At 32.7% G+C, this 11,597-nt stretch overlaps 1 protein-coding gene across 2 annotated transcripts; it reads right to left on the bottom strand.

Moving 5' to 3' along the window:
- Positions 1–1,852: 1,852 nt before the first annotated feature.
- On the bottom strand, positions 1,853–11,596 carry LOC128176407 (transcription initiation factor IIA subunit 1-like). Of its 2 annotated transcripts, none has more exons than XM_052842712.1 (9): positions 11,445–11,596; positions 9,049–9,150; positions 8,563–8,695; positions 8,330–8,394; positions 8,007–8,106; positions 7,641–7,777; positions 6,969–7,109; positions 5,905–5,994; positions 1,853–5,173 (listed from the first exon to the last, which is right to left on the bottom strand). In XM_052842712.1, exons 1-9 carry the CDS (start codon positions 11,463–11,465, stop codon positions 5,066–5,068), a joined length of 897 nt encoding a protein of 298 aa, XP_052698672.1. In that variant the 5' UTR covers positions 11,466–11,596; the 3' UTR covers positions 1,853–5,065. The 2 variants fall into 2 exon arrangements, with proteins under 2 accessions (XP_052698672.1, XP_052698671.1); XM_052842711.1 differs by having other exon boundaries at positions 6,969–7,112; positions 11,445–11,595.
- Between the last annotated feature and the right edge of the window lies 1 nt (position 11,597).

Genomic DNA, 11,597 nt, shown 5'->3' with positions numbered 1-11,597 from the left:
CGATCGACACTAAAGCTACATGGAAAGCACGAGCTTCACGGACCTGCACGAACTGACCTGACGTCCAAGTCGTGGTATAATGTAGTTACCATGGAAACCAAAAAAATTTAAAGAATGTCTCTTCAATGTAATGTCTGATCGACATAATAATTATTTTTATATTTACCTTTACTCACTTTTATACATAGATAATTGATTAAATGATTCAGAATTAGATGTAAATAAAAACAACAAAAATGCTTTCTTTGGCGTTTCATCATGGTTTCTGATCCGCTCCACTCTATTTAAATCGGAGCGGATCAGAAACCCTTGACTTGGGGAAGATGGTGTTTCATACGGACAATGAAAAAAGCGATCATTGCAGAATTTTTTTTTGACTTGACATATAACTGTTTATATATGTACAAGACTTTTTGTCTGCGATGATAGCTACTTGTACCTTCATGTAGAACTACAGTACCCTTATAAAGCACTAAAGAAAGCATTCTATTGTCTGCGCCATCAACAAATATCTTTCATAACGGCAATTAATAAATCACCCAAAGCTTTATTTCAGAATTAAATGTTAAGACTATTAGGAAAGGTTCTACATGTAAGGGTAAACCAAATTTATTGTCTCGTGACATTCAAGCAGATAGAAAGACACGATTATAATACTTGGTTTGCAGTACATATATACTTTACAGGGCGTAGTCACTTTTACCGCATTTTGGTGTAATTTACCACACGTTGTAGTGTTAAATCATATATTTACATTCTACTGTGTTTTTCCATTAAATTCCGTGATGTTTAAATGCCTCTAAATGCAACACCTATTCACTGCGTATGAACTTACGAGTAATATACATAAATAGTTCTTAAACCGTGATTTCTATGTTATCGGTTAAAAATGTATTTCATGAACGTTGTCAAAACACCATGTTTTATAATTATTAAACAAAAAGTGGACTTTATTGTTAAAAGCAACATTTCAAGAGTTATTTATCATGGATTATATTTTCATGCTCGTCGATCTCATCTCAACAGTCTATGTGAAAACCAGTTTAAACCGGTTTTACAAAACAGCTGTTCTTGCTTTTACTTATTCACTCCCTCCGTGATCTGCACTTTATATCGATTTATTTAAGTAAACAATTGATTTCTTCAGTAAGGGAATGTAAATATAAGCATTAAATGATTTATTTTTGACGTCGTCGTGTCAATAACTGCCGTCAGGTGAGCAGACAAATTATCATAACGCGCTAACGCGCGTTATTCAATTTGTCTGCTCACCTGACGGCAGTTATTGACACGACGACGTCAAAAATAAATCATTCAATGCTATATTAATCACATTTTACTTCAATAACTTGACATTTACTACCGTGATTTACGTGAAAAGTTAGACACATATGCCCCGGAACAAAACAAACTGTGTCAATGTGAATAATAGTTCCTGGCTAGTATATCCTATCTTTATAATTACACATGTACAAGAACTTCCCATCTTTGAAGGATGATAATGTTGATACCGTCCCGATTTGTTGTACACATCACGGACTTACAGACGGACAGGCTCTTTCATTCAAGCAACATTTTAGTTAATATAGTATGCGCTTTATCCTTTATGGTACAAAATATATTTCTGCAGCAGTTCGTACAGGAAAAAAATCCACATATACCGCATTACATTTAAATTTTGAATATCCCCCTAAATCTGTATACAAACTACAGAGCCTTCCTTCTGAATGAGATTAAATTAAATTAGTCTCAAAATGGCAAGACCAGCGAACCCTCTTAATATGAATCCAACGCCCATATAACTATACCTTTCTTGTTAGGCCAACTTTCTAAACAAAAAAATCCACACAACTTTTTATATATAAACATTTTTTTTTTATTGTAATAAGTTATAATAGATGAAACCAGGGTGCACCAGAAGATCATTATATAATCTTTTATACATCAAGCTATAAGTCCTGTCGGACACATGTAAGGGTCACACACTCACACACACAGACAATGATTGAATGCATATGGCACATTGCACATGAATTGGAATCATCACCAAAAGTCATAATCCGTTCATCCTAATCTTTTTTTTCTTCATAAGGACAGGGTTGACCAAAAATCTTCATTGTGTGGTCCATAATCAAATCTATTTTTGGAAAAGGGGGTGTGATTGTATTATTTCTACTTTCTTTTCTTTTCTTTTTTTTATCAATTCTCATCTTTTATATAAAATATGGAATACAAGAAATGTCAAAATAAAAAAAAATTGCAGTTTCATCATCACCATAACAACACACACAACAATTGATATATTCAAAATTTGATCACATAATAATTTTGTGATATAACATCCAAACAAAAATGTAGAGTACAAAAAAACACCATATTAAAAAATACACTGTAATGACAGCATTGGTATCGATACATAGAACCCATTCAATATGCTGTACATCAGAACCCATGGATCGCCAATCACAAGTTACAATACTTTGCACTCTTCACAAAAAAATCTTTTTACTATCAGGATATTTTCTCTAATATTGACAATCCAGCACCTTTGGGAATTCATAGTTATCAATATTTCATACAATCCCTCTTTTTAAAAATTCACTTTTTTGTAGCAAATTAAAAACTGTACATGTATTGAATATACTGAGACTTCAAAACAAAAAATTACAATGCTTTTTTTTTCACCCTTTGATGTCAATAACTCTTTTATTTTGAAAAAAAATCCACCTCGAATTCCACAATGAAATGACTAGAATACAGTTACTCTAAAAATGATACATTTTATCAAATTCATTTATATAAACTAACTGGGAGAAAAACCACGAGAGTAATTATCTACACCTATATAAAGTCTACAAGCACATAGGTGTAAACTTCTATTGTAGACATGTCTTTTCATGTCCTTGGCTTCAGTAAAAAGAAGTACATTTCGACACATTTAGACTAATCTGTCTAGTTCAAATGAAGAAAAAAAAACAACAACAAAGATCCAAATCACAACCTAATATTTTTTTTCATTTTACAAAATATAAAAAAAAGCACACCCTACAATTTCTATCTGGCTTGCCTAATTTTTCTTCTTCACCTCTGGAACTTTTTACCTTCAATCATGTCTTCCATAGAGTCTTTGTCAATTCTACACTCAGAGTAATTAAGTTTTCACTATCAAGAACTTGCAAACTTTATTCTCTGGGAAATTTTAATTAATACATTTTAAAAATCCAAAACACTTTTTTTTAAAATACGTGTATATGTTGACAACAAACTAACATATTCTATTCATCTTGAAGTTGCATATTTTAATAAAATTTTTCTTCGCTTCAGATATGTTGTGCTAGCTAAATCTCTTATGTTCACCTTTAATGGGGGGGAGGGGAATATTCAGATAGTGAAAATACAAAAAATAGTGGTCTTCAATTCCTGCCATACAATAGAATAAGAGAAAAAAAGTTTTAAGCAAGAACCATAAAGTTAAGAAATAGAAGAAAAGAATAAGCAATTTTTTCTACAAACGGACTTGGCAAAAAAGATTAATTGGATTGCAGGTTATTTGGTTCAATAACATCCCTGATCTTTAAAAAAAAAAAAATGCCACATTTCAATACAACTAACCAAACCATCTCGGACATTATTCTTTTTGGCCGTAGCATTAATCCGTTATTCCGTTTTGTTTGGTGGTTTTTTTTGCAGTAAATGACAAAATGGCAAGCAGCAAAATGTGTACTGGCTCGGAAAACTACCAACTACGTCTCGATGACCATTGCAGAATATGAGGGAGTTCCTTTTGTATTCAAAGAGGGGATAACCATACACAATGATCTAATACAAAAACAGTACAATGACTAGCAAATAAATATAATCTGACAGCAATTTTTGTTTCCAAGCTTTCATACATCATTTTTCTATTGCATGCTTAATAAATTTTAAAATAAAACTACGGTACTAAAAAAGTCAATTTGAGGAAAAATACACACAAGCATACTTTCCTGAATTGCATGAAAGATCATACTGAAGAACAAAGTGAAAGTGAAACTAGGAAAAGCAAAAGTGATTTCTGGTCAACAAGAATCTCTTTTTAAAAGGAAGGCTAAACAGAAATACTGGACATGAGAAGATATCAATTGCATGTAATACAAGAAAACTTCATATAAGTTCTATTTAGATAAAAATGTGTTGATCATTTTATTGAAATATGGAAATTTTTAAAGAGCAAAATGAAGAAATGACTGTTTGAACCAAAATACATTACTTTAAGACGGTATATGAAGGTAAATGAATTAGCTCAGACATAAAATGAAAAGTCAGTGAGGGAGGAAAAGATTTCATTTTCAGAGTAATAGTTTGGAGATTCATTCTTAGGACTTGCTTAATTATTAAGGAATGCATGCAGCACATGGACTTTGAAAGTAAAAAAAAAAAATCCCCTCAAAACAAAACTTAAACTTTAAAAATAAGATAATCCTGTTATCTCAAAATCTAATTGATATGCTCTGGCCCCAATCAAAAAGTTAAAGCCGTAAGACCTCACTGTGTGAATTTTTTATCGCTTGATAATACAAGTCCTTGTAAAAAGAGAATGTCCATCAAAAAATATTTCTTAAAGTTTTAATATTAAAGAAAAAATGTTTGAAAAGAAATCGCTGTCCTTTAAAAAAAATCTCTTTTCCTCTTATTCTAAATTAAAAAAAAAAATTTGAAGGGAAAGATTATGATATGATTAAATGGGGAGCAAAAAGCACAAAAGAAAAATAAAAGGTCTCTCTTCCTGCCATCTCCTCTCAGAATCTAACCCTGGGAATACGTCACGAAATATTTACCGATACACGTACTTCCTGTCATGTGATCTTTACCTAGCACCTCTTCATAAGAGAGAGAAAAAAAAATGTCGTACATCCGAAACAACATCCGTCCATCTAATGGTCCTCGTCATAGTCTAGGCCTGCTGGTCAGTTGTCCCACTAGCAGTCCTGACTTTTGCCAACATGCAACTGATATGAATTTTTCTTTGTTTTCTTTTGACATGTTTTCTTGTCTATTTTTTTTTTCTCCAAGCATTATGCACACATCACCATTCCGCATCTCCCGTAGCTTTTTGAAAGACAAAGTCTTTTCCATTGAGATTCATGATTCCGTCTTTCAGATGGAACTTCCACTTGTTTTTATTTCTGTTTATCTGTTTAAAAAAAATCAAAAGAAATAATCAATTAAGCTTAACAATGAAAATTTTACATTCAGATTAAACAACTACCTACAGTTTCTTTTTTTAATATGTAGAAAAATAATTCAAGCACAATATTTGAAACACTAGACTCTTTCATCTCAAATGTATGAATTACAAATCTTCAATCAAATAAAAATACATCAGATGATCTGTTGGTGTTTATGAGGCCATTAGCATGATTTCCCAATAACAAACCCTCTATAAAAGTGCAAGTTTAATGTTATATTGCAGTATGTTGTGAAATAACTTAAAATAACTTCATGTTGAATGATATAAACAAACACTCTCTAAAAGTAAAAATGCATGGTTACAATGTGGTTTCTTGTGAAATAACTTAAAATAACTTTATGCTGAATGATATGAACAAAATTTCTCTTAAAGTACAAATAGAGTTGAACTTCGATATCTCGAACTCTGAAATCTTGAATACAATGGATATGTCAAAGTCCTTTGTAAGTCCCAACCATTTATTTCTTATGTATTTTACCCACAATATCTCGAATACTCAGATATCTTGAAGTTTTCAAACAATCCCATCTAGTTCGAGATAACGAAGTTTGACTGTACATAGTTATCGGTACATTGTAATTTCTTTTGAAATTACTTAAAAAAACTTCATAGTGAATGATATAAACAAACACTCTCTAATTGACACATTATGAACAAACAAATTGAGTGTGTACCTTGTCATACTGACACACCACCACATTGTCGGTGTCAAACAGATCGGACGGGTCCTCGTCACTCACGTCATCGTCGGAGTTCAGGGGCTCCTACAGGAAATAAGAGGAAAAAGCAACTGTATTTAGATTGGAGAGTATGATAATAAATCATTCACATAATAAAATTTAACATATCTTGAAAAAGAAAAATAACTAATCTTTCAACATGATTTCTTACAAACACCTTAATATTTTATTTACCATACCCCCCCCCCTCCCCAAACCATCACCTTTTGTATTTATTAAGCCAAAAAATCCCACAATGGAATTTTCATTTCCTTTTTTAACATTTAAATTTTGGAAGGCTAAATTTCAAGGATCAAATGACAATTTTTCAAAAGATTGTAAGGATGTAATTTTGTATGTTTGCTATTTCATTTATGTGTAATGAATAAAGACTGTGTTCTATAACTTGTTGATGTTTTTAACTTGTGTGCGAGGGGTACCCATGAAAATCCACAAAATTTAGCCACCACAAATAATAATAATTTTACAGTAATTCTTGAAAGAAATTTTAAAATTCATAACAATTCAGGATTCTGACTTCAGTCAATTTTCAATTAATTTCCGTAACTGAAATTAATGTTTATTAAACAGAACAATTATATAAAAATATTGACATTTTTCATTGTCTTTGTCTGTGGTAACAATACAAATCAATTTTGTAATGCACGGTCCAACAAATTCAAATGATGTATTGTTTGGGTGCAAACTGGGTTTTCATAATTAAAAGAAACGAAAACACATAAATGCCAATATTCTAATATTGAATTGCTGAAAATTATATAAGTAATAAGGAATCATTCTTTGAATATTATGAGGTGATAATTACTGTCGAAGCGTTATCAAATCTATCATAAAGCCTTTGGGCATTACTGGATTTGATTACTCCCCGACCAAAATTATCACCTCAAAATACTCAAAGAATGACTCCTTATTCCTTAAATGTACCAGACATCTTAATTTAATGATATACCTTCAACTTAGCTGTTACATAAATTCATTCTCATAGATTCATTTATTACCTCTTCTTCTCCCTGCTCGTCATTGTCATCCTCTTTGGCATCATCGTCGTTTTCATTGTCATCGTCATCATCATCAAAATCCTCATCTTCTGAAGAACTGGAGTCTCCTGCTCCATCCAGCTGCAACACCTGATGTGTCTTCTGCTACAAAAATTTTGATAAATGATAAGCAATGCATATAAATATAGATTTAGACTAGACTCTTGAACTTTCAAAAAGTCTCAGTTTTTACTTTTCAATGAGAATTTTTTGTTCATAATAAGATCGATGACACTAGCTGGTGACAGGTTTAAATCTTTATACATTATGCATTCAACATGTTTATTACAGAACAACTGAAAAGGAAAGGGATCTGTATTTTCATGAACAATCATTAAATGCATTGTCAATGTTAAATCTTGATTAGGTTAGCAAAGCTCAACTTACATTAAATGTATATGTAATTACAACATACATGTATTGAAATGTTCAGTTGATATACATGTATTACAGTTTCACAAACAATGTTTAATGTTTTTGCTGAATAGGATAAGAAAAACACAATTAGGACAGTGATCAATGTATAAAAAAACCCCAAAAAAAACTTTTTACTTATTCTAAATTGATTATATAAACATGAACTGAAACAGTAACACCCAAGAAAAGAGGGGAAAGGGGGGAGGGGACTCTTACCTGTTGCTGGCCCTGGGGCTGCTGGATCATGGTGGGGATACTGGCCTGGGAGATGGTCACTTGCTGGAGTTGGGGGGCCCCTATCTGACCATGGGCACCTTGCTGGGGCAAGGCCTGGATGATAAACTGACCATTCCCTGCAGGGGGAAGCATTTATATCTATCAATTTTCATAATTAATACACAATTATAATCAACTGAATTTTATATCATTGCCATCTTTTTCGTCAAAGGGCAAGCAAAACTGTCACTTTAGTTCACAGCATATCATAGAATTATTTTAGCTTGGGACGATGACCAATTTTGCATCTCTGTAGCTAAGACAGGAGTCCTATATGAATAACTGAGCTGGTAACAGTCCACTTACCTGTGGGCTGAAGGGTAAGGCCTTGAGAGGCCAGGGCCTGCAGCTGTTGCTGGAGGACTCCCTGAGGTAATGCCATGTGCGCTGTTGCAGCTGGCTGACTCTGCAATACAAAACAACATTAAATGGTCACAAAAAAATGAAATATAGGGACCCTTCCCACCATAAATTTATACCCCTTTTCTGAATGGATATAGTTCTGCAGTTTTTTTTTTCTCAACAAAGATCAAAATATCATGATAGGAACTCTATCAAATTGACTATATCACATGCATTTCTTTCAATGCATGAATTATGAAAAATAGACATATAATGTCTACACTCACGATGTCTTGGCTTGCGATCTGTACAGGTACAGGCATATTCTGTGTAACCACTCCTGATGCTCCAACTACAGATTATTGAAATAAAAGTGTCAAAATCTTTAAATAGCATTTTAACAAATCTACAAACAGTTTCCATTGATTTCTATTCTGTTTACAGATATGCCAATCAGTAATGCATGGATTGAGATTCCCCTTTAGATTTCCAAAAGATTTTCTATCCATTATATACTCACTAAACTGTTGTTTACTGGGGGCGTTCTGTACAGGTTGTGGGATGTACTGTATCGTGGAGGGGATCATGACAGACTCTGAGGGCTCAGGGCCAGAATCCAGGGCCCTTGACTGTGTTAGTTTGTTCTCCCATAACTTTAATTAAAAAAAAAAAAAAGGAAAATAAATCAAATCCACAACACTTCCATTTAATTTTAAAGTACTGGATTGAAAAGCAGTTTAAGGCAAAATGAAATAAAATCAATAATCAATAAAAGAAGATCCAGTCAGTTAATGTTATAAGGAAATTTTGATTTTTTTTGCTTAATGAGATATTAACATCACTTTATACTAACATACAAACAACAGTGATTGCATATCCTTTACCACACACATTAATTTAACCTGCATTTATACAGTGTAAACTTTACCACATGACTTTAACTTACAGACTTCACCTTACGTATAATATACAGTGTAAATGCTTTACCATATGACCTAAAACTGACCTGCTTCAGTTCCTGTAGAACTTGTTCGTCCACTCCCTCGTCGAGGAAAGCTTCCCTCACGTTGGAAATGACATCCTCTACCACCGTTTTATACAAACGGGGCTGTCAAAGGAAAAACAAAATGTGATTGGGAAAGATCATGTCTCCTTCAATGAAAGTTCCACTACGAAAAATTGACCAATGACCTAGATTCTTCATTGCCATCAAGTTGATGGCAATTAGGAATCTAGGTCAAATGGGTCAAAGGTTGATGCCATCAACCTTGACCTTTCACTTTACTAAATGCTACATAAAAGTCTCCATCTAGCATTCTTTAGATAAACAGAAACTGTTTAAAAAAATCATCAAAAAATAATTTGAAAATGACATTAAATATCAACTAGACAACAAAGAGATGGTGACCATCTCAAAGGGTCCTGCTTAAATAATGGACAATAGGATGAAAAGCATTTCAGTGAATTATTCTTTGACCTTGGCCTATAACTTGTATGAAGTCACTGTACACCACTAATCCAAAAGCTCTGTTAATGAGAAGTAGTAGCCAAATAGGGCCAAGTGGAGAGTATATGTATGCTCTGATAAAAAAATTTGTGTGATCCAATACAACCTTGACACTTGACCTACAAATATGATTCAAAGTCACTGCGCACCCTTTGATTGTAGGCACTCTGTGAGTGAAGTATGAGCTAGATTGGACCAAAGGAAGAAAAAGATATGATCTGGACAAGGATTGTTCTTATTATTCTGCTATGACCTTCACATTTGACCTTGAAACTTGGTTCAAGGTCACTGGACACCCTTTACTCAAACTCTATGTTTATGCGATGTATATTGTGATTTCATTTAAAATTTGTATTGAAGCAAGTCCCTGTGCCAGTTAATATCAGTAGTGAATAAATTATTCATTTATACCCTGGTGAGCTAATTACTCAACTCACACAAACCAAATTGATATCTACAATACATCACATATTCAAGTACATTCATAAGGAACGGCAATAAATACCATTATTTTACTGGGATATTTTGTACTTCCTGGATCGAATTGAATTGAATCAAAAGAATCCAGATAATATCCTCATATGGATATAAATGGTTAATTAATATTTAGTAATGAATTTAAATTTTAAAAAAAAATGTTTTTGGTCAAGATCAAACAAATGGTTGTGTGGGGGTGGTCTCTCAGGCATATCATTAAAGGGAACTCTCCAAGTACCTAATTCTTTCTGACTTTTCATGCTGCCAATTACATTTTTTTTTATTCTGAATTCTTATACTTTGCATCTTATTTTAATTTAGGCGGATGAATGGTTGGGGGTGGGGTGGGGTTTGGTGTATCTCTAAGAGGCAATGTTTATAATTGTCCTTCATTAATCAAACTGGTTCATTATATCCTTAGATATTATTAATGGTATAAACATTACATCATCAACAAGCACCAAGTGTACAGTGTTATCAAGGACACAAGACTTTTTATCAGATAAACAGCATTGGTTTGAAAGCAGGAGCGCAAATGTATAACGGAGGAAGCTAGAGCAAACATAAATAATCTGTTGAAAATAATGACAAATTCAATATTTCTCTCAGAATTTCGTGACTCTCTGCACACCCACACACAATGTTACTATACATCAAACAGTTCTGGTCGTTGGGTACTTGATGCTTCGACTTGCATGTTCAATACATTATCTATAGTACCCAATGTTGTGACATTGAGTGTCGAAGTACAAATCAGCAGTAATACAATTTTTTCTTTCAATCTATATTTATTAATTCATTCATTATAAAGTTATTAAACATTTACATACTTTCGCTGAACCATACAGGCTAATAATCCCAGAGTAAGAGTAAAATCTTTGAATCTTTTAGAAGTTAGAAAAAAATCATTTTAAACATTACAAATACACAGACATGTTCTGGTCAGTTTTAACTTTAAAAAATTTGTTATTGGCTTAAATCAAAAATGCTTTCATGTAAAGAAATATATTTGAAATAGTTAGTTATCAATGTATGGAAATGACCACTTCTTATTTATCTATTGATTTCTTTACTATTTTTTTTTTTTAAATAATAAGACTCATCACTTGTCCTTGGTCAGTACTTGCGCACAGGTGATTGTGTTGATGCTCGCAAAAATTATTGAGAGCAAAATTTATTTATAGATCTATTCATATACAAAAATATCAATTTTCTCCGTCGTACCAACATGTAACAAAGGAAGTTTGACTTTTCGACACAAAAATCTCCCCAATCTTCGATTGAGATAAACAAGTGCGATGTAACGGCCATAACAAAGATGGATTCTTTTGTCGTCATCAGTGGAAATGGTCGATAATTATTTTTCCTTTAAAACTAACTACGTTTCATTTCAACCCAATTTTTGCATTTCAACTCACCACAGGGTTCGCGTTAGCCATACCAATGGCTATTTTTTAAGCTTAGAATGACACTATCTCCTTTTTCAACCGATGTGGACTTCTTCGAAGCCGGCGAATACTGCTGAACGTCTTGCTTATATAGCCGATATTAAACCCTTCACCCTAGAGGGG

Source organism: Crassostrea angulata, chromosome 3 (assembly GCF_025612915.1).
Source record: "Crassostrea angulata isolate pt1a10 chromosome 3, ASM2561291v2, whole genome shotgun sequence".
NCBI classification, from domain to species: domain Eukaryota; kingdom Metazoa; phylum Mollusca; class Bivalvia; order Ostreida; family Ostreidae; genus Magallana; species Magallana angulata.
The sequence above is the reverse complement of the archived record's forward strand: the minus strand, read 5'-3'. Positions and strand labels throughout refer to the sequence as shown.